Raw genomic sequence first — 24,336 nt, 5'->3', positions numbered from 1 at the left:
TCTTTCAGGTGGAAAATATTGCCTAAATCAAAGTTCTTTTCATTCCTTCCCCTAATCATGTATCCCTCTTTACTTCTGAGAGAAGTAACGGGAATGATAGGAGTATGCATTTATTGCAAACATAGGTATTTTAGATGCTTAGGCATCTAAATGTTTTGCATTTAAATCTATACGAATGGATTCATGCTATACATAGATAAGGTTTAGTAGCTTTTTTATCTGCTTTTATATTTTTTAGAGTGATTTATATTAAAATGTGACTAATTCATCTGAACATTTATATTGATTTTCAAAATGTAAACTGAGCAGTCATCTGACAATGGTATTCCTGAAAGATGTGATACTGATCCTAAGACAGAATAGTTTACATAGCTGTAAAATCTACCAACATTGACAAAACCACAGAGCAATCATAATCATGTAACTTTTCTACTTGGAGAGTGCTTTCTACTTTCCAAAGCATTTTTAATTACCTAATTCAATCTCACCAAAATCTGTGAGGCTAGCTGGGGCTCATTTCTTTATTTGTGGGATAAAGGAGTGGACAGTGGTTGGTCAAGATCCTTTTCATGATCTGAGTCAGACTTGATATCTCGGCTTTGCAGGTCAATCCAGGCTCAGAGGTACAGAAAGACTTAGCTATTAACATGGTCCTGATTAAGTAAAAAGAGTTAAACCTTGTCATCTCATCCTTTATACAAAGAGTACCCCTTCACTCCCACAGGATGGAGCTTATGCCAGTATTTTAGCTCTTAAAAGTATCACTTGCACACAAACATGAACTTTATTTAACCACTTTTATTGATTATTAGGAGTATAGGGTTCTGACTGTATTGTATAGAACTGTTACCAGATTTCATTGCTAGAGGCCAATTTCTGTTGCAAAAATGAGAGATTATTTTAAATTGTATTAATACATGCACAAACATTGATTTATCAGGACTCATGTCTAACAGAAGGAAAGTGGCCTTGTTCATGGTAATATGAAGCCCCATTCCAACAAAGGCTAAAACGCTGGCAGTATGAACATCCAAGACAACTGCCATGAAATTCTTCACCCCACCCAAGTAACCCCCCAAGAAACCACACAGGGAGATGCTCCTGCAGGTGGCACCAACAGCATCAGCTTGGTGCACTCAGCATCATTTTGTCCCCCACACTCCCTGTGGATGAGAGGCTCAGGGAGGCCTGGCAGGATCTGGGATGACCCTGTCCCCACACTGGGACCCTGGCTTCAGGACAGGGATAACTCCCATGCGTGTTCACAAATGCTGCCTTCTCCATTTCCCCAGAACCAAACATACCTGAAATTATATGCAAAATCCTCTGGTACTCCCTGCTGTATGCAAATTTTTAAAAATTAAAATAGAGAATTTTAGATAAATGCCATCTGAATATACTAATACTTCCATTCCTAGCTTATAACAGAAAGATTTGTTTCTACTACTACTGGGAAAGACTGAAAAACACTTTGTTTTCCTGCTGTGGTTAATGAGCCTCGTTCCTATCAGTTCCCAGCCCTGGATCTTTGCCTGGCACATTAGAGGCTCCACAAGCACCTGAAAAAGGAATGAATACACAAGTGCTAGTACCTGCTGGGTGCTACCAACATCTTTTATTGGACTTACAGCTTAGTTAGCAAATAACGGTGTGGGACAAATTCATTTGGCAACTATAGAAACAGAAAAAAACAATCTCTAAACAGTTCCCTAACAGCCCTCTACATTGGAAATGACTACCTACAAGAATATACGCAAACAGCTTTCACATTATCTATTGTTTGTATGGCTCATTAAAAACCTTTAGTGTTGCAGCCCATACCATCCTCTAAAAGGTTCTTTATCTTACATCCATGTTTCACAAGTTGATATCTAACACTGAAGACAAATTTCTTTAAAAACACTATTATTTGTGGAGACACAAAGCCTGTGTCTTCTCCCACTAACACCCTGAGTGATGTATATACCTGGGCATAGGTAGATCTTGGAAAGTGTCAAATGCTGCCCTAGAAATAGTGTCCAGGTGCCAAGATAATGTCATGGGAGTGGACATCCCAAGCAACAGAGTGAGGAACCTAAGACCTGGTGCTTCTATGCCATGATACCCAGACATGAAAAAACATCAGTGCCCTAAGCCCCCAGCCCATGTGGCCTCCCCCTCATGGTCCTTGAGTCTTCTGTCTTGAGAGTACCTTTGAGGGAGGATGGTGAAAAAAGGAAAACTGGACAAGTGGCCCACCCTAGAGTAAGAACATCGATTCTGGAAGACCAGTACAGGATCATACCCATGACTGTGACCTGAGATGCCAGCCTCACTGAGGCTTTGGAGATCTTATCCAGAATTCAGGAGAGAAAACTAAAGAGAACAACCAAAAGGGATTCATAGGAGCATTGTTCTATCTATAGTAATAACGGCAAACAGTCAGAATCCCCTGCAGCCAAGGATGGGCACAAGGACAGCAGCTGCCTAGTGGCCAGCCCACCCGGCCACCCGCCTGCAGCTTAGTTGTAGGAAAGGTAATCGATGAGCCGGGGAGGGATGTTTAACTTGGCAATTTTCTCCAGTCCTCGAACACCAGTGGCTTTCCTCAGGCTTACCCTGCAGAGCTGTGACAAGGTCAGAGGTGTCTCTGGAAAAAAGGAAAAAGGAAGAAAAGGAATTTTGTGAGGTCTGACAAATTTTAGGAAAGAGCATATCCTACAATCTAATTGCACTAAGATAGAATAGGAAAAGCCTCTCTTTGCTCTGAGATTAAGATGCACCAGCAGGCCTCCTCTGGAAGGTGTCAGAAAGGACAGCTAAGGACTAAGGAAGAAAGATCAGAAAATAGAATTCAGATAATAGCCACAGATTTCATTTTGTGAGTTTTCAGTTTCGGGGAGGGGATTTGGTTTGTTTCTGCTTTGGTGGGATTTTTTTATTTGCTTTTTGTTTATTTTTTAAGCCATAATGTTATCATTTGGCACAAAGGTATGTCAGCCAAAAACTATTCTGCAGCTAGTAAGGCTCATGTGTCAATCATTCAGCCAAATGTGTGCCAGGGAAGGTGCTAGTAGCTGGCTCTTGCTGCTCCCGGCCCCACTTGCACCCATGATGCACAGGCCACAGGAAACCCATGAACTGGTGACCTGCACAAAACATCACCTATGGACAAAATGCTCAAATGAACACCGTAGCGGACAAAGACAGTAGCCCAAGACTAAACATAGCGCTATCGTCGGAAACTGGGGAGGAACCAGCAAACCAGGGGGCCTAGCTGAAGGATGGAGGTGTCTGGTGGCTGACACAGAGAATATCTGCAGACCAAGCTCACTTTCATAGTACTCAAAGCACTTGGCGGGGGCACTGCTGCTCCACGTGTAATCTGACGGCTTCTTCCCCCTGTTGTCTCGGGCATAGATGTTGCCTCCAAACTCAATCAGCATCTCAATGAGATCTACATTCTTCACCTTGGCCGCATGATGAAGGGCTGTCTCGTGAAGTTTTGCTGCATTTACATTGGCCCCTAGAGGTCCAGAAGGGAGAACACATGTCACCAAGACCGGAACTTAGAACCAGGGAAAAACAGGCTCACATCTTTGTTCGGTACAGCATGCAAAAGCAATCCCCATCCAGAAGACAAACTCAAGACACACAGATGCTGCTGCTGTAGTTTTTCAAGACATTGTTCAAAGGCCCAGAGTGATAATTTTTTTTTATTTCTTTATGAGAAAGGATTGGGTAATAATAAAGAAGTATAACGTCAGAACCAAAAAGAAGAAAAATAAAACAGAAAGCTTCGTTGCGGTTCAAACTCACTTCTGGAATCCTGTGCAGTCTGCTTTCAGAGATCCTCAGATTTCTGGATGCTCCAATTGAGCCATCTAAGTGTCCCTGCCTGTTCGAAGACACTGACACACAAAGAAAGCTTCTTCCTACTGTGGGCACACTAGGCTCCAAAAGTACAGGCTGAATGAAAGAATGGATATCCCTTACATATAAAAGTTCTTTTACAAAATGAGTAAAACAAAGGGAAAATATGTAATGTTCCCATAAGGTTAACTGAGTTCAGCTTTGCCTTTCTAATCTTTCTGGGATATTCAGAAAGATGAAAAACAAAATGAGTAGCTAAATACAGTACTTTTCAAAGCATTAAAAAAAATTTAAGAGTTTGAGAAAATCTATTCGTGTAAAATATCATTCTCAGGACACAATTAGTTATCACAGTCCATACAATGAGATCACCTGGGGCTTCAGAATTTGAAAAAAATACTCATTTCTTTAGTCTGCTTTTAAGTACATACAGGGACTATAAAAGGAGATAGAAGTATTTTAAAGAGCTTAGAAAATAGCCCAACATCAATAAAGTATCTCCCCAATAACTGACACAAACCACGACATAAAATATGCCAGCAGCATGCCACTACTTGGAAGTAATTTTAGAAAGATAAGTGAGGGGGAAATTAGCAGGTAGAAGTCTGTTATATTAGTCCTACTGCTCAAAAAATATTTGAAAATTTTGCTTTCTACTTGAAAAATTTTTATGTTCCTAAAGGAACACAAGAACTATGTTCATGACAGTGCTCACAGTACGAGCCTGGAAATACAGGCCCTTCAACTCAGTCACAGACGTGAAGAAAAGCACTTTGATTTCCCTCAACTAAAATTCAGAACTCAGGTCAGGAAAGCAACTCTCACTCTAGAAAAAGGCTAGATCACCTAATTATTTAATTTGGCAAAAGGAATCACAAAATATATATTTAAAAGTAATACGTTAAATAAAAGAAATGGTTTCCCCACAATCCAACCACTGGTTCACATCCAGAGTTTTCTTCCAATACTTGCCTTTGGGATAAGTAATTCTTATAGTATTGCAGTCATAATGCAAATGTAAATTTTAACACTAACCTTAGATTTATAATGAAAAATAGATTGAAACATGGACAGACTCTAAAGTCCAGATAGCTTTCAATCACATTATTAATTCTGGCAACATTCCTGCCAACCAGGAAAGAAAGTCACCACCTGTTTTGACAATGGAGGAAGAGGTGTAAGCCAAGCAAAGCCACTCTCTTAAGGTCAGAGGGAAACACAGAAGCTGGCAAAAGCTCTAGAAGTCCTCCCTCCATTTCTTGTTTACTATCATGAGACAAGGCCTTGGGTGGTCACTCTTTCAAAGTGGCCTTCCCAGGGTACACAGTGGCATCTTTTCCCAACTTGTTGATTGAGTGTTAAAATAATGATAGAAGGTGAATAAAGGGGGAGGCAGGAATCACGAGCAGCAGTTAGAAACATCACACCACAGGTGCACACTTCCTCTAGAGGAAACACATCTTTTTCTAGCTTTTCCAAGTGGCCTGTGACTCAACCTCAATAATTCAGAATCACTATTTATAAAAATCCATTTGTGGGCTGCGCATGATGGTACATGCTTGTAACCCCAGCATTCAGGAGGCCAAGGCAGGAGGATTGCTGTAAGTTCGAACCCAGCCTGAACTACACAGTGAGACCCTGTCTCAAAAACAAAACAAAACCAAAAAAAGTCCACTTGTTAGTACATATGGGTATGCCTGCTACCTCTTCTCTCTACTTCTGTTTAGGTTTGAAAGTTTGAAATATTTCACAGTAAAAAAAAAATAATTACTTTTTTTTTTTTTTCCAGTACTGGGGATTGAACTCACAACCTTGCACTTACAAGGCAAGCACTTATGCCGCTGAGCTAAATCCTGGGCTAAAAAAATAATTTCTAAAATAATAATAATACACTTGAGCCAATAAGGTCTTTTAAAAAATACCATTGACAAGATTAAGATGGCCACTGGGGATTACACTCAGAGCTGACAACCTCTCATAACAAAGCATCAGGCTGAAACTGACAATACCATGAAAGATTTCCCCAAAAGGCCTAATCACCTTTAACTGCCCAGTTAGATGGAAACTCCCTTTAAAAACTATTGGGTGATCTTTTTAAAAGCTATAATGGACATTTCAGTTGTCTGCCTGTTCCTTTCCAGTTCTCCCCACTATGTAGCCGCTACCTGACAACACAGAATTGGGGCGCTGGGTGGAATGGATCCAGGTGTGGGTCCTGACTGGTTCAGACTCCCTCCCTACCACAGTAACTGGTCTGAGTAATTCGGGATTGAGCCAATCAGAAACCTGGAGCCAAAAGAATCTGGTTAAACTAAGGTGTGGCACCCACAGACTGGGTAGATGGAACAACAGGGGAGATATGCCAGACACTGTCTAGAAGGTCAGTTTCACTCTTCTGAAGAAGCCACCCGAGCCTTAAAAAGTCCGCCATCTTAAGTACCTAACTCTGAAGAAAACAGAATTGAAAGTTCAAAGGAATGGAGGTCTTAGTGACACCACTGAACCATCAAGTTAAACTGACTCTAAATCTGCTCGACTTCTCATCTTTGAAGTCAACTGAACCAAGAAATGACCTTCATTGTTCACTTCGTTGTAAATGGTTTCTTAATCACAGTCAGCCCTCCCATAGGTTCCACACTCATGGAATCAGTCCATGGAGGATCAGAAACACGCAGAAGAAAAGACTGTCTCTGTGATGAACATGTACAGACCATTTCCTGCCTTCTGTACTCAGCCTTTTCCACACTCCTTGACAATGGCTGGATTCCAAGTGCTCCATTCTCCTAACTGCTGCTGATATTCCCACTATACCCTCATCTTTCTTGGGTTTGCACAGGAAATCATCATGCAGGTATTATGGATAGTTGCCAGTGTCCTCTAAAAATAGCCATCCACATTTATTGAGCAGCAACTATATACCAGGCATTGTGGAAACATTAAGGATCTTCTCAATAACCCTACAAAATAGTTTCTACTTTTCCAGTTTTATAAGATTCAGAAACTGAGGTCAAAGGTTCCCAGGCAAATCAAGGAGCCAGCTTTAAACCCCGATCTGTGAGTCTTTGCCTGCCACAGAAGAGGGGAGGCACCCATGCAAGTAAACACCAGATCAGGTAAACAACCACCCACCTGCATTGAGCAGCACTTTGACACAGTCCAGATGTTCCCTTGCACAGGCAACATGCAGAGGGGTCCCGAAGTGGCAATCATGGGCTTCCAGATTGGCACCAACATCTATAAGAAGCCTCACACATTCAGAACTCCCTTAAAATAAATGGAAAAGCATGTAAACATTCATGGATATGTACATTAGAAATAATAAGCATGACAAATGGCAGCTGGAACAGGTTGCCCTGTGTCTGGCAGTAAGGAACAGGGAAAACAGTTCATGTCCCAACCTAAGGAACAGTTTGAGCCTACACAGACCCCGGGAAGCCAGTAGATGGTTCTCTTTTCCCCTGAGGCATGGGATCACTCCTGGCCACCAGGCAGCCAGAGAAAAGGGATACAGCTGCCTCTTGTGGTGCGGACAAAAGGTTTGTGACGTCTGTGGGAACAGCTGGGAAGACTCTGTTGACCACTCCCCGATCTAAGGCTGTCTCTGTACTGTTTCTGGGGAATGTCCAGCCCATGGGAATGACGCACAACTGCAGGCATCCCACTCCAGCCCCCTGGCCAAGCCTTCTTGCTGTGCAGGTCACCCCAGTGCCTTTCCCACCTTTTTCCTGGCTTTTCTTCCTGCGTCTTCAGTGGAGCTTTGGATCAAGGTTCAGGGCCTTGTGCTTTCTTTTCCTCACACATTCTCTTATCACATAGTTACTTCTTGGTTGTTGGTAGCTAATCAGTTTCCACCTCCAGACCTGAAGTCCAGCTCCATATCACAACTGGTTGCTGGCCAGGCTCATCTGGATAGTATGACCACCACACAGTCACTCTTTCCTCTTCCTAGGGGTCCCTGCTTCTGGCTAATCTCTTTTGGTCAGTGGCATCTCTCCCAGCTCCAACCTGACTTGTTTTTGAGACCTTGTAATTCACCATTGTACCAATTTCTATGGATGTTTCCCCAGACATTTTGAATGAGCCCTTCCTAAGCCACCATCCTACCTACTTCAGACTCTGAGAGCTTTGAACCTGAATCATTTTGATGGCCTTTAATAACACATTGACTCACCACTCATGCAGGCCTCATGAAGTGGAGATGCTGTGTATAATGGGGGATTGACTTTCGCCCCATAGGCGAGCAAGAGTTTCACACACTCGATGCTGCCTGAGGCACAGGCATCGCAGAGAGGGGTACTGCCATCAATGTTGCGGGCATCCACCTGGGTAGGGGGAGAAGAAACAAATGTCAAAGGATGAGATAGACATCGTGTAACTCGCTTTCTCATCTTCCTGCAGATTCACCTTTGAAAAGACACTTCTCTGAAGAGCCGTTTTGCTCTTATTTACTGAGACACCAGCTAGGCAAGGCAGTTCAAAGAGAAAAACACACAGCTGGGCAAGGTCCCCTTCAGCCTCCCAAGTACAGGTGTTCCATTTGGGGTTCTTATCTCAGGGCAGATCAGCTCAGTGTCAGCCTTACCACCACCTAAATCTAAAAAGCACAGAGCAGGAAAGGAGACCCTGAATTTGCAAGCTGGGGGAGACAAGGTCTAAAATGGGTCTTAACTCAAGCTTGAGCTATAAGGCATGTGGAAGCCTGCTTAGCATGCCTCTTGTGCTGTCCCAAATCACAGGCTGGGGAAAAGGTAGCTCCCCATTCTGGAAAATTTTACTTAGAAACTCATACATAATGAGTTCAAGGCCAGCAAGGACTACACAGCAACACCTTGTCTCAAAAACAAAACAAATAAAAACAAAAAGGCCTGTTCGGTCTATGAATGCTTTCTGGCCATCAATGTGCTACCTTTCAACTTCCAGCACATTCTATCCTGCTACAGTCTTCCTGCCTTTTCTCTTTAATCTATCATAAGATGTTCAGTCTATCAGTGTATTAGCACATCACAGAAGGCAAATCCCAAGTCATTTCCTCCTCCTAGAGGTCTCTCCAGTCAGCCTCATCCTTTCCTGCAGATGCATTCAAGCCGGAAGGAGTCTTTCCTGCAGGGTCACTCACCTGAGCTCCAGCTGCTAGCAGCAGTTGCACGCACTGTGTCTGGCCCTGCAGACTGGCCGCATGCAATGGTGTGATGGAATCTACTGTGACCTGGTTAACACAGGCACCACTCTCGATCAACTGCTGGAGCTGCAAGCTCTCACCTCGCTGGGCAGCCTCATGCACAGGAGTGCGCTCCACCCAGAAACCTGCAGAAGAAACAGTGCTGTGCTAAGACCTTGACATTTCCATTCAGGGCAAATGAACACACATAAGACTCCAAGTTCCCTTGAGAACACCCAAGTTGCAATACACAATCATATAATTCACCCCAATATGCCTATTAAAATACTTGAATGATTCCCATCATTTGGGTAGTGGAGTCTAAACTGGTAGGTGTGTGTGATGTGGACCTAGCACATCTCTGTGAACCCACCTGTAGCTCATCATTACAATTTCACACCTATTCCTCTCCATACTGTACCATCTCAAGATGGTGCCCAGCCCAGCAGAAATGAACAGTAGTCTCACAAACGGTATTGGGTGGCAATGAAAAGTGGCTGTGTATCCCTTGAAGGTCAATGTGGGGGCACCAAAACCCTATGGTAGGAGGAGGGTTGCAGCTTAAAAAAACAGGGGGGAGCAGAGTGATCCCTGAGTCTTGCAGAAAAAAAAGCAAAGAGCAGTTCAGGAAGACCAGGCCAGAAAAGTCCGTAGAGCAGGGCCCATATGGCAAGTGTGCCTCCTGCCACACATCCATTCAGCAACACATCTAGACAGAGTCAGCATTCTCCACTCCCAGGTGCAAAGATGAATGAACTCAGCAACAAAAAGTTAACAACCAGAGGCAAGGCAAACACAGAAATGATCCAAAACAACAAGGTAACTGTGACAGTGGAAGAACATTTCAGGTAATGGGAACTTAGGAGCAAGATCCCAAAGATGGTAGAGAAGCATCACAGAGGTAAAGCCATGGCTGTCCAAATTAAACTTTGCTTATCCATCTGTGTTCCTAGTACCTAGCATGGTCTGTGGCTTAATCAGAGTGCTCATGTCCACCTGCTTGCTAAATTATTGTATGCATGCATGAATAATTGAATTACTAAAATGATTTATAAAGTCTAGGCATAGAATTTTTTAAAAACTCTAAATCTAATTCTTTCTATATTCAGTCTTGAAAGGAAGCCAAAATATTGGTAACTGTTATAGCTTATATCTAGATGTCCCCCCCCCCCCAAGTCTCATGCACTCATAGGTGGGGACTTGGGACTTGGCTGGGTCATGAGTGTGTGGCACTGGATTAAGACTGTCTGATACTGGGTCAGCTCACTGATTGCTTAAGCATAGTTCTGGCTGTGGCTGAATGGATTTACTGAAAACAGAAACCCCAACCTGGGTGTGGATGGCACCAACCAATACACTTGGAGCTTGCAGAGAATACAAAGAGAAAGAGGCTGCAGCTGCTTCTCATCTGCCATGCGTGGACTTTTTCTCCTCCATGCTCCTTTACCATCTGCCTTTCCTCCTTTAACTTGTGAATGTCACATATTTTGCCCTAGCAATGAGAAAGCAACTAAGACAATAACCATATCTTCTAGTGAACAAATATCAGCTGCAGTTGTCTTAGCAGCAACAAATGAGGTAGAGTTCAAAAGCAGCAAATGTGAGGGAAGGAAAAAAAAAGGAAGGATGGGAAGGAGAGAGGGAGAGACGTGACATTTCTGACCATCAAAGGGCACAATAAACAGAATGAGCCATTCTCTATGTAAAGACAAGCAGCCAGACCACAGAGATTGGCACCCCAGTAAGAGGTAAGGGAAAGTACAACAGGTAGATATGATCCTTCAATTTATCTCTGAACCTCAGAAGGGTGAGCACAGGAAATGTGGTCAATTAATAAAGTGACCAGCTAGGCCTGACTTCAAGTTATTTTCAGGTCCTGCACCTGGACCCCAGTTATGATAAATGCCTGTCTTTCTGATCCCCAGCACCTTCTCCCTTGGAGGACATCTGAGACCCTGAAATGTTCAGCACACTGTCACTGAGACTTGAGTTCTGCACCTCAGTTCTTGCCAAATAACTGATCTTCCATCATCCCATCCTCTCCCTCTTATACAGCTAAATCACAAGTCAGTCATGAGGAACCTTTCTGGAGCTCCTTTCTGCAGGATAAAACTGCATGCAGGGTATGCAACCTGCCATGCTATGGTCCCAGCCTCTGTTTTTAGTCTCCTTATCCACCTATCTACAACGATACTGAAATGCATACAGTCCAGACTGTCTCATGGTCTCATGCTTCCAGGCTATGTATGCTTTCTTTCTTTGCTTGGAATGCCCACCCTCTGCACTCCCTTGTCTCATCCCACTCTATTCCAGCCAAGTTAGTAAATTCCTCCTCATGTACTAAGACCTGGTGGAATGTCTACTCCTCAGGAAGCCTCCAGTGTGTGGCCCACCTGCCCTGCTTTCTGTGATCTCCAAACCAACAGGTGAGTTTCACTTTTTCCTTCTTGGCTTTCCCCTTCTCCTCTTCCTGTTTCTTCCTCTTTCTCTCTCTGACTTACAACTAGCTCTGCCACCTTGAAAAATCTACCCTCTAGAAGTCCTGGTCTCCTCCTTTGTAAAATGGAGATATTTATACCTATGTCTACCCCACAGGATGGCTGAGAAAAGACCAACGAATGCCCAGACATTATCTATTTTTGTAAATGTTTAGTGACAAATGCTGTGACTATCACAGGATCATTATCATTTTTACTATTTCTGTGAGTCCTATTTGTAGTACTTATGTAGTTCTCTCTGTCTTTGTTCCATAACAGGCACTACCTGGTTCTCAAAGATCCAGTAACTCCTCTCTTTTCTTAGTCACCAGTGGTCAACCAAGTCCCTGCTTGGCTTACCTGCTCAGTCCTGTGGTCCTCAGAAACTGAGCCCTATGTCCTTAATACATGGTAAACCATGGTCAGCTCCTCAGAGCTCACTGCTAAACGCAGAAATTCTGTTGGCCTGGGCCAGGGATTTAGCTCAGCAGCATGAGTGCCTGCCAGACAAGTGCAATGTCATGAGTTTGATCTCCAGTACAAAAGAAACAAACAAACAACAACAACAACAAAAGAAATTCTGCTGGCCAGACAGCCATAGTAGGAGTATTTACACCAGGAAAAACAGTAAATTGGAGATTGAGTTTATTTATTTTTATAACCCTGCTCCCAGTTTTCCAGCATTCACTCCACTTAGTCATTTCTGCTCTTTGAGGGAGGATGGAGCTGGCCCAGTCTTGCCCACTGCAGAGCACAGGACTCTCAGACAGCCATCCTTCATACAGCTGTCACGGCTCACCCTGATGGACCTTACTTGACTCCAACTATGACCCAAAGTGCACCTCTCTCAGCACCAGCCCAACTCTAACAAAAAGCATGTCTTTTTAAATGTTTTAATTATTGTCTTACTTTTTTCTCATCACTGAGACAAAATACCTGATGCCCAAAATTAGGGAAGGAAAGGTTTATTTAGCTTACAGTTTCAGTCCATACTCAGTTGGCTCCAAAGCAGGGTGGTGTGGCTAAGGGGCAACCTTTCATGGTGGCAGCAAGCAACAAGAGCAAACAAGGTAAAAAGGAGAAAGCATGTCTCTTTCCCTTCCTTATGTAGTATACCTGGGAGGGTGCAGCACTCACATCACTAATCTAATCCCTGCACTGGACAACAAACCAGTCATAAATGCTAGATTCAGCCACCTCCATGACTGCATGAGGCTTGGGGGGGCCATCCAAACATAAATGATAACATTTCACCCGCAGTTCCACAAACACATATATACATTATTTATGCAAAAGACATTTAGTCCCGAGTTGCCAAAATCTTAAAAGTTTCACATTGTGAAAAAGTCCAAGACTCAAGTCTCCTCCAAGCAAAATCTTTCACTTTTGCAGTTTTGGGCTACAAAGTGTGGAGACCCACTGCTTCCTGTACTGCCCTGAGGCCATCTTTTTTATTTTGCTGTGCCTTCTCAGCAATTAAGATCTCAGCTCTGTCTTTACAGTCCACAGCTATCCGTCTAAACTCAAATGTTTTAAATCACTCTGCTGGGCTGGAGATTTAGCTCAGTGGCTTAAGTGCCTGCCTGGCAAGTGTGAGGTCATGAGTTCAATCTCCAGTATGAAAACAACAACAACAACAAAAAATCACTCTGATGGGCTCTTTGCTCTTGATTTATAACACAAATCTGGCTAAAAGCCCACAACAATAGCCGCCACCACCTCAACATTCAACTGCCTTGACATTTCTTCTGCCAGAGTAATCAGTCTGCCACCCTTAATCTTAGTTTTAGGCAAGGTCTCTGGACATGAGCAAAATGCAGAAAAATTTTCAGCCAACCCATAACACACATCATCTGGAGTCCAGCACCCTATATTGTCCTTCTTTCCAGCAGAATCCTCCATAGTCTGGTCTTTATGGGCAGGATTTCTATCAGCCTTCTGATCTTCTGACCTCTGACCAGAATCTCACATGCAGAACAGCCTAAGGCATTCCAGCGCTACTCTTTTAGGTGACACCTCTGAACTTTGCCAAACTCTTCCCACAAACCATTTCCAAAGGCTCTTGAAACACACGGTCAGGAAAAGTCACAGCGACAACTCCACTCCTGTGCTATCAAATTCTGTTTTGGTTACTTTTTTCTCGTTGTTGAGACAAAATACTTGATGCCCAAAATTAGAGAAGGAAAGGTTTCTTTAGCTTACAGTTTTTTAGAGGTTTCAGTCCATGCTCAGCCACGCCACCCTGCCTTGGAGCCAGCGGAGTATAGAATAAAATCTCAAAATAGAAAAACTGCCCGGCTCCCTGCCATGCTTGGTGGACTCTGGGGTCCCTGGCCTGCTGGCACCCTCAGTTCCGGAGGCTGAGCAGCCTGCGGTGAGTGTCCCCATACCATCCCCCAAAACTAGGGAGTTTGGGATCCTCACTGAGGCCCAAATAACTTTGCAGCTTCCTGCTGCATTGAACCAGCTCAGCGGGTCTTGAGCTCGCCTGCAACAACTGCCCCACTCCCTGCCATGCTTGGTGGACTCTGGGGTCCCTGACCTCCCCGCGCCCTCAGTTCCCGAGGCTGAGCAGCCTATGATGAGTGTCCCCACACCATCCCCTGAACCAGGGAGCTTGGGATCATTGCTCTCACCAGCCAAGGAACTTCACAGCTTCCTGCCACACTCAACCTGCACCATAGGGCTTGGGGCTGCCTGCTCCACCCCCAGTGATCCTCTCTCACTCTGGGGAACTGAGCGGCCAGAGTCCCAGGAGCTGAGGGCATAAAAGAGGATTTCCAACAGGCCCTGGGGAAGCCTTGGAATAACACTTGAAACACGGAAATATAGGTAAATGACAAAACGAAAGACCACAGTACAATCGCAAACATCCAGCCCATCCCAAGAAACCCTAGGAGCCATGAACACAGAAAATACATGCCATACACCTGAAATAACTGACATAATAGCTACTGAAATAAAAAAGCAATTCCAGGAAGCGCTAAAGGAATTCAAACTAGAAATAATCTCCCAAGCAAAAGAAGAAATGATAAAAGAAGTGAAAGAAATGCTGAACATATCTAAAGAAGACACAGTTAAAAAATTGGAGTAAATAAACAAAAAAGTAGAATTCCTGGATGAACAATATAAGAAACAAACAGAATACATAAAGCAGATGCACAGAGATATACAGGAAATAAAAAATTCCATTGAAAGTTGTAAAAACCACCTCAATGACAGTGAAGATAGAATTTCAGATCTTGAAGACAAGATTGCAGTAGTAAACAGGAAAGGAAAGATCTTTTAAAAATAACAAGGATTCAGGAAATAACAATTCAACAGCTGCAAGATGATGCAAAGAAAAACAACATACGATTGATAGGGATAAATGAAAAAGAAGGGGACAATATAAAGGATGTCAAGAGGATATAAAGTAATAGCTGAAAATTTCCCAAACATGAGAATGGAAACTGACATCAGGATTAGTGAAGCATGTAGAACTCCAAATAGCCATAACCAAAATAAAACTACATCCAGACATATAATAATCGCCATCCCAGAAATCCAACATTAGAATTGAATATTAAAAGCTGTCAGAGAAAAAAGACAGATCACCCATAAAGGAAAACCTATCAGAATCACAGCAGACTTCTCAGCACAAACAATAAAGTCAAATCCTAAAGGAAAATGATTTTCAACCTAGACTGATGTACCCCGCAAAACTGTCCTTCAAAATCAATGGAGAAATAAGATACTTCCATGACAAAGAACAGCTGAAGAATTTCATGATCACCAAGTCAACCCTGCAAAGAATACTGAAAGACAGATTAGATACACTTAGGAAAAAACCACTAAGCAAAGCAGACAATTAAACAGAATGGAAAGATAAAGATGCAACAACAGCAAGATAACATGTCAACAATAAACCAACATACAACAGTTAATTAATGTAAATGGTCTCAATGCACCAATTAAAAGAAACAGACTGGCAGAATGGATCAAGAAACAACATCCAACCATATGCTATCTACAAGAAACCCTTCTAACCCAAAAGGATAGTCACATACTGAAAGTTAAAGGATGGAAAACAATACTACATGCAACAGGAAACCCCCCCCCAAAAAGCGGGGGTAGCTATTCTGTTTGCAGATAATGTGAACTTTAAACCAATAATGATCAGAAGAGATAAAGAAGAGTCATTACATATTGGTTAGGGGAAAAGTTCAAGAGGAAGAGATAACAATCTTAAATATATATGCACCAAATTCCAGAGCACCCAGTTATATAAAGTAAGTATTAACAGAAATGAAAAACCAAATTAGCAATAACACAATTATAACAGGAGACCTTAACAAACTATTGACACCAAGGGACAGATCAACCAGACAGAAAATAAAGAACTGAATCACACCTGTGAACGAATGGACTTGATAGACATATGCAGAGTGTTCCATCCAACAACATCAGAATACACATTCTTCTCAGCAATACATGGGACATTCTCTAAAATAGACCATATATTAGCCCACAGAACATACGTAATATATGCAAAAGAGTTGAAATTGTCCCATGCATGTTATCGGATCATAGCGCCATGAAATTAGAAATTAATGATAAAAGATACTGCAAAAATCCCACAAACACATGAAAACTGAATAACACACTCTTGAGTAATCAGTGGCTTACAGGGGAAATTAAACAATACCTACAAGCAAACAAAAATACAAATACAACTTACCGGAATCTATGGGATGCAATGAAAGTTCTCCTCAGAGGAAAATTTATTGCACTGAGTTCCCACATCAGGAAAACAGAACAAATACAAATAAACAAACTGATGCTACACCTCAAACATCTAGAAAAAGAAGAGCAAGTCAAGCCCAAAGCCAAAAAAAGGGACGAAATTATAAAAATGAAGCAGAAATTAATGCAATAGAGACTAAGAAAACAATCCAAAGAATCAATGAATCAAAGAGTTGGTTCTTTGAAACAATAAACAAAAGTGATAAGCCCCTAGCCAACTTTATTTTAAAAAGGGAAGAAAAAGCTCAAATTTGGGGCTGGGGATTTAGCTCAGTGGCATATGAGCTTGCCTTAGAAGAAGGCAGTCGTGAGATCGATCCCTGGTACCAATAAAAAGGAAAAAGACCCCAAAAAAAAAGCTCAAATTCATGCAATAAGGAATGAAAAAGGCGAAATCACTACAGACTCTGTAGTAATACAGAAGATCATCAACACGTGTTTCAAAAACCACTACTCTCATAGGTTTGATAACACAGAAGAAATAGACAGATTCCTAGAAACATATGAAGTACCAAAGCTAGGTCAAGAAGATGTAAAACTGCTGAATAACCCAATTTCTATTAATGAAATTGAAAATGTAATTAAGTCCTTACATACAAAGAAGAGCCCAGGCCCAGACGGATTCACTGCGGAATTCTACAAGAAATACAAAGAAGACTTAATGCCGACACTCCTCAAACTCTTCAACGAAGTTGAAAAGGAAGCAATCCTTCCTAAGTCATTCCTGGAAGCAAATATTACTCTAGTACCAAAACCTGAGAAAGACCCAACGAAAAAAGAAAATTACAGGCTAATCTCCTTAATGAACACAGATGCAAAAATCCTCAATAAAATATTGGCAAATAGAATACAGCAAATCATCAAGAAGATTATACACCATGACCAAGTGGGATTCATCCCAGGCATTCAGGGATGGTTCAACATACATAAATCAGTAAATGTAATCCACCATATCAATAAAGCCAAAAGTAAGAATCACACGATCATTTCTATAGATGCAGAAAAAGCTTTTGATAAGGCCCAACATTCATTCATGATAAGAACCTTACAGAAAATTGGAATAGATGGTCTTTACCTCAATATAATAAAGGCCATGTATGACAAACCAATAGCCAGTATCATAATAAATGGCTAAAAACTGAAGGCCTTTACCTTAAAATCAGGCACAAGACAAGGATGTCCCTTATCACCACTCCTATTTAGTATAGTACTGGAAATACTAGCCAGAGCAATTAGACAAGAGAGAGAAATAAAAGGGGTAAAGATAAGAAAAGAGGAAGTTAAATTATCATTATTTGCAGATGACATAACACTCTACATAGAAGACTCCCAAAACTCCATTGAAAGACTCCTAGATATAATAAATAAATTCAGCAATGTAGCTGGATACAAAATCAATATTCAAAAATCAATAGCATTTCTATACACTAACAACAAAATCACAGAGAGAGAAATAAGAGAAGCCACACCCTTCACACTAGCAACCAAAAAAATGAAATATTTAGGAATTAGTCTCATGAAAGAAGTGAAAGATCTATGTAGAGAAAATTATAATACACTGAAAAAAGAAATTGAAGAGGATCTCAGAAAATGGAAGGACAATCCCTTGTTCATGGATAGGAAGAAAAAATATTGTGAAAATGGCCATTCTCCCAAAACTGTTATACAGATTCAATGCAATACCAATAAAAATATAATTAACATACCTCATCAATCTAGAGAAATCAATCCTAAAATTTATTTGGAACCAGAAAGGACTTAGAATAGCAAAGACAGTTCTAAGTAGCAAAGGCAAGGCAGAAGGCATCACAATCCCTGACTTGAAGTTATGCTATAAAGCAACTTTAGTAAAATCAACATGGTAGTGGAATCAAAACAGAGCTGAAGATCAATGGAATAGATTAGAAGATACAACCATAACTACAAACACACTCAACCACCTTGTCTTTGATAAAGACAAGGTTCACTGGAAGAAGGACAGTCTCTTTAATAAATGGTGCTGGAAAAACTGTCTCTTCATATGCCGAAAACTAAAACTAGACCCATGCCTATCACCATGCACTAAATTAAAATCAAAGATTTGAATATTAAAACAGAAACACTAAATTTATTGAAAGACAAATTGGGTAAAAATCTTGAAGACATAGGGGTAGGTAGAGAATTCATTAACAGGACTCAAACCGCACGGGAAATACTTCCCAGAATCAATAACTGAGATCACCTCTTATTAAAAAGTTTCTGCATGTCAAAAGAAATCTCCAGCATAGTGAAAAGAAAACCCACAACTGGGAAAAAATATTGATGAACTGTCCCTCGGACAAAGGACTTCTGTCTAAAACATATAGAGAATTTTTAAAAATCAGAAAAATTCAAAAATGGGCATCTGAGATGAATACATGTTTCTCAGATGAAGAAATACAAAGGACAAATAAATACATGAAAAAAATGTTCATCATCATTACTCATTAGAGAAATTAAAACCACACTGAGATTCCATCTCACTCCTGAAAGAATGGCCAGGATCAAGAAAACCAACAACCATTGCTGGAGAGGCTGTGAAGACAAAGGAACTCTCCTGCACTGTTGGTGGGAATGTAGACTGACGCAACCATTGTGGAGTCAGTTTGGAGATTTCTTAAAAAGCTGGGATTGGAAGTCCCATTTGATCCAGCTATTCCACTTCTAGGCATATTCCCAGAAGAACTGAAAACATCATACCACAATGATATATGTGCACCCTTGTATACAGCAGCACAATTTGTAATAGCCAGATCTTGGAAACAACCTAAGCTTCCATCAACTGAGGAATGGATAAATAAGTTGTGGTATTTTTATACAATGCAGTACTACTCAGCTATAAAAATGATCACAATGAGATATTTATAAATAAATGGGTACAGCTTGAGACCATACTCATAAGTGAAATAAATCAAACTCACATGTATAAATACCAAATAGTTTCCCTAGTGTAAGAAACGGTAAGAATACATAAAAGTATGTGATAATAATGATTCCCTATTATATTGTTTTGAAGCCTTATAATGTTTTCATTCATTAATTGGAATGGTTTTATTCTGGGGTGTTTGATTTTATTGTCTGTGATGGTATGAACAGTTATTTTGAAGAAAACAAGACATAATAGCTAGTGCTACTTAATATCAGCTTGTTTTGAAGTCCTATCAAGCTTTTGTTCTTCTGTCTCCACTGGTTTTATCATGTTGTATCCTGTTGGATTTTATTATATGTGATAGTATAAACAAAATTTTTTATAGTCAAGAAACCATTGTTTGTTTTCTGTTAATTGGTTCTAAATACCCTGTAATACTTTTACCTTCTTGAATGGTTTTACACTGTCTTGTTATGTTTGATAGTATACGAAGGCGTAATCAAATATTTCAAGGAAAGAGACACTATGGTAACTACTGTTATGTCGGGTTATCCTGTGGTGAAACACTATGTTGCTTAAATTGTTCTGTTCTGACCTGTGCTGTTATGTCCTCTTTCATCTTAATCTTTCCCCTTTTTTATATATTTTTTAAATAAAAAAAGAAATTTCAAAAAACTATAAGCTAAGTAAACCTTTCCTTCCCTAATTTTGAGCATCAGGTATTTTGTCTCAACAACGAGAAAAAAGTAACCAAGACAATTATGAATCCCCAAATACTCTTTGCCAGTTAATTTGAGGTCAAAGGGCATACAATGTTATGCATAGGATGATGTAAAAAATTAAATATAAAATGTTTGACTTCTTAGAGGGACAAAAGAGTCAAAACTCCACATGAGTAAGAAAAAGAAAAAGGAAAGAATTAAAAGTGCATTGCCTAAGAAGTACAAGAGAACCAATAAACAGAAAAGAGGCCATTTAATGAATGATGGATGACTCCTTCCATGGAAGATCTTGCCGAAAACACACAGAATTAGACTCCTTAAATTCCAACCTTAATTTCCTCCCCTGTCCTCTGTAATCACCCAACAATCTCCCTTGACTCCTTCCTTCCTTTACCCATCCAAAAATACTGATGACCAAAAAGTGGAGAAACGCCTTCCCCTGGTTTCCAAGTACCAAGCACAAAGTATAGCACAACTGAGCTTTGCCTTGCAGAAACATGAGCTCTTATGTTTTTCTTCCTAGTCTCCCTGAGAGGAAATAAGGGAAGGTTTTCATTTTAAACCATCTATGCTTTAGTTTCCCTAAAATGAGAGGTAATGTTTCACAGGGCCATTTTATGAAGATAATCAGAAAGTGATGTATAATGTTTTGCCTTTAAAAAGTACAGTCTGTAACTATTACCAAAGGTACCTTTGATACTTTTTTGGGCTCTCCATAGGTTTTTCTGTTTTGTTTTGTTTCTTTCTATTTTTGGTGTGGGGAGTTGGTTTTTTGAAGCAGGGTCTCACTATGTAGTGCAGGCTGGCCTTGAACTGAATGCAATCTGTGGGCCTCAGAATCCTCCTGGGTATTTGGATTAGCCGCATGCTGTGCCACCATGCCTGGAAGTTTTTTATTTATTTGTCAAAAATCTTCTTTGAAAAAAATAAACTTTTAAAAAATCTTCTTTGAATTCCTGTTTTAGGATAACTTCACGGTATCTTTCTATTCCTTAGAAAATGCTCTGGATTATCACCTGATTGGGTCTCCTTTTTAAAATTCTGTACAGATGTAATGAATGTTGGAACTTGAAGACATTCCCAATTAAACACCTTAGATCTTCTCTGCCTTCCTCCCCAAACATCTCATTAAATTAAGAGTAAGAGGGAGAGGAAGAATAAATCCATGTAAACAAACAAAAAAATCAGTGCACTGGAAGATAGCAGTAATAGACTATGTTCGGGAAAATTTGGGGAGCTGGAGCGCATGCATGTGACTTCTTAAATCCTTTATGCTTACTGAAAAGGCCACATTCTAAGACTCTGTAATTATTACTTCTGTGAGGTCTTATATTAAAAATGGAAAATCTACATGCTTTGATTAGAGTATACTACAGATACAAATTATGAGGTCATCCTAATGCTCCAGGAGGCTGAGGCAGTATGATCACACCTTTGAGCCCAACCTGAGCAACCTAGTTGACCTAGCAAGACGCTGTCTCAAAATAAAAATAAAAATAAAAATAAATTGCTAGGAATATAACTCATTGAGAAGATCCTGGGCTCAATCTCCAGTATAGAAAAATACATAAATAAAAATTGGGGTCAGAATGTCAAAACGAGTTAAAGCTCCTATTGGAGGCTCCACTTTTGCTAGGACTGCATTTGTATTTTCCATCCAACACATTGTGTGTATTCTCTAGGTCTGGAAATGAAATGTCAGCGGACCAAATTATTGGTGAGGTACATTAAATAAAAAACGGCAAGTTCAAAAATACCCAAGAGCCCCAGAAATGGCTCATTCATTAATGCAGAAGCATTTTTCTTCTCTAGACACATTCTTTAATAAACCATGCAGAAAACTTGCTCAGAAGTGACTCCATACCATTTTGACCCTTTTAATCTGAACAAAATAAAATGTGTGTTTAAATAGGCTTCAATGAGAAGCTGCTGCTTGAATATTCCATTGAGTCCACTGACTAGAGATCATACTCTCGGGGTCAGGGTCAAAGTCTTGTGCCAGCCTGGGGCGGAAGGCCAAGTGAATAAACGCTTGTTCGTACCTTTGATCATTTTCAAGGAGGTTGTTTTGCAAGATCATTTAAAATGCCTCTGCCTGGCTATGTCCACAAGTAGCTAGCTAAACTCATCACTTAAGCCTTTTCCCGTTTGTGTGCCTTAGTGCACCCGGTCCTGTGCCTGCATCTTCCCTAGTGCGCTGCACTCAGCGATTCTGAACCTCCACACCAGGTGCAGCACATAGCTGAGCAGCCCTGCAATGCGCGCGTCAGATGCCAGGTGCCAGCCGGACCAGACAGCGAGTCAGAGATGTTCGGAATTACTAGGCCCCTGCTCCACCCGCGACCTGCCACCCAACCGTCCCAGACAACCAGCTCGAAGCAGGGCGCGTCCCCCATCTCCAGGATGAAGGCCATCAGATATGTTTCTACCGTCCCCAAAAGCAACTCCTGGGGTCCCTGCTCCCCGTCCCCTGCCCCGCGCTGGTGGCGTCCAGCACATACCCACGTCGCCCAGGAAGCAGCTGTCCGCCGCCCGCGGCTCCATGCGGCTCCCCGGCCGGGCACCTCCGCCTCGCCGCCCGGCTACTCGCGACACTGGAACTGGTGCCGAGACCGGGCGGGCGGCGCCAGGACCTGGGCGGGGCAGCCTGTCAGAAGCCAGCGTCCGCCGGAGGTGGCCGCACGCCGGGAGTTGTAGTTCCTGCGCTCCGGACGCGGTGCCCCGGTTGCGGGCTGCCGGAAGCATACGTCTGTGTACAAAACGTGCGTTTATGCCTAAGTGTGTTGACCTGTGCAGAAATATGTCCTGTGCAAGCACGAGTCCGTGTGCAAAATGTGTCTGTGTCCCTATGCAAAGTATGTGCTTGTGCAAAACGTGCCCATTTGCAAAGTACTGATTTATGTGTTCATATGCAAAGTAGTTCATGTGTCCGCGTGTCCTGCGAAAGTCACGTTTGGTGAACAAAACGTGTGTCTATGTACAAAATAGGGCCAGTTGCTTTGCATGAATGGTATTCCAGAAGGCACCTGAGTCCCTCGAAGCCTAATTGCTGAAGAAGTGGTTTCGACCAGAACTTGTGTTTCTAAAACTTGTGTCTGTGTCTTTCCAGAGAAGTCAAAAATTTTAAGACGTTCAAATCGATTAAAGAAAAATAGCTTCTCCTTAAGTACAGTTTTCAATCCGATGTTCTCCTAAGTCTTAGCAGACAGAAGCTGGCACAGGACCTGGCAGAAATGAAGAGGCTATTAGTGAAATGATTCCAAATCAACAACAAATAAGCTTCCAAACTTTAAAAATTTTAATCTTGCCAAAATTGGCTGCATCCACCTCACAAGATTCACTCACTCAGACCTGTACTGAACTTGAGTGTAGAAGTTTGGTTTAGAAAATAAAAATATCAGGGTCATCTGGTCTGGAAATAGGTAAGGACTAGGAAAAGTCTGTAGTTTGATCTGTCACTCCAAGCAAAGCCTATCCTGTAGTCTCAGTCTAGTTTTAACTGGGTCAACAGGCACTGGATTTAGGAGGCTTGAAATCCAAAACTCCTGGGAATTCAAAGCCCCAGGTCCAAAGGTGACCTTTCAAACCTATTAGCAATGTGTCTTTGCTATTCTCTTTCTGTATTGTCTTTCTTGTATTTTTCCTACAAGTTTTCTGCATTTTTAATAAGCATAATAGATTTTTGTTGATATATTTGCCATAGGATGTTATGCTTTCCCCATGCCAATGCCTCTTTGTATGGTTGTATTTTCTCCAATATTCCTTCCTTGAAAAATGTATTGTCTAGATCTGAGTATAGACCATAAAGTGAGTGCATTCATATACATATGTACATATATATACATACATTTATATGCTTGTGTTATCCAAGTACTTGCTAAATATCTTGCTAAATATATTAAAAAGCAAGTCCTTGTTTTTTGTTTATGTTGTAATGTTTTATTCTGTTGCTTCCTTTCAATATTTTGTTAGAGAAAAGCTTTTTAAAGTTGGAGAAGTGCTGGAGTAGTGTGTGTGTGTGTGTGTGTGTGTGTGTGTGTGTGTAACTGGGGGTTGAGTCCAGGGCCTCACGCATGCTACTAAGTTATATCCCCAGCCTACTTCAAGTTTTGTATAGATTCCCTGAAAGTATTTTCCTTTCATTCAATATTTATATCCCACTAAGAACCCACACATATACATACATATGTAAATATATATACACATGTATTTCTTTTATGTTTTCTGCTAAGTTGCTTATCTAGTTGGAATTTGTTGCAATGAACAGGATGATTGGTTGGCCGCACTGCTTTGCGGCCTATGGCAGAGAAGCATAACATAGTGGCACTGTTACTGGAAACAAGTAGAACACATGAAGTCTGATAATGCAGTGGCAAAGCAGTTACTAAAATTAGCACTTGTAGACACCAAAAAAGAAGGCTGGAGTGATCAACTATTTGCTAGCATAGAAAAGTT

At 41.3% G+C, this 24,336-nt stretch overlaps 1 protein-coding gene across 1 annotated transcript; it reads right to left on the bottom strand.

Annotated features, from left to right (window-relative positions):
- Positions 1 to 783: 783 nt before the first annotated feature.
- Positions 784 to 22,641, bottom strand: Asb13 (ankyrin repeat and SOCS box containing 13). Its single transcript, XM_003473528.5, has 6 exons — positions 22,383 to 22,641; positions 8,969 to 9,156; positions 8,024 to 8,174; positions 6,982 to 7,116; positions 3,314 to 3,505; positions 784 to 2,629 (listed from the first exon to the last, which is right to left on the bottom strand). Exons 1-6 carry the CDS (start codon positions 22,624 to 22,626, stop codon positions 2,502 to 2,504), a joined length of 1,038 nt encoding a protein of 345 aa, XP_003473576.3. The 5' UTR covers positions 22,627 to 22,641; the 3' UTR covers positions 784 to 2,501.
- Positions 22,642 to 24,336: the final 1,695 nt, after the last annotated feature.

This window comes from Cavia porcellus, unplaced genomic scaffold (assembly GCF_034190915.1).
Source record: "Cavia porcellus strain 051 isolate PalLab524CR breed Dunkin Hartley unplaced genomic scaffold, mCavPor4.1 scaffold_13, whole genome shotgun sequence".
Classification (NCBI taxonomy): Eukaryota; Metazoa; Chordata; class Mammalia; order Rodentia; family Caviidae; genus Cavia; species Cavia porcellus.
Note: the sequence above shows the minus strand (reverse complement) of the source record. Positions and strands in the feature narration are given on the sequence as shown.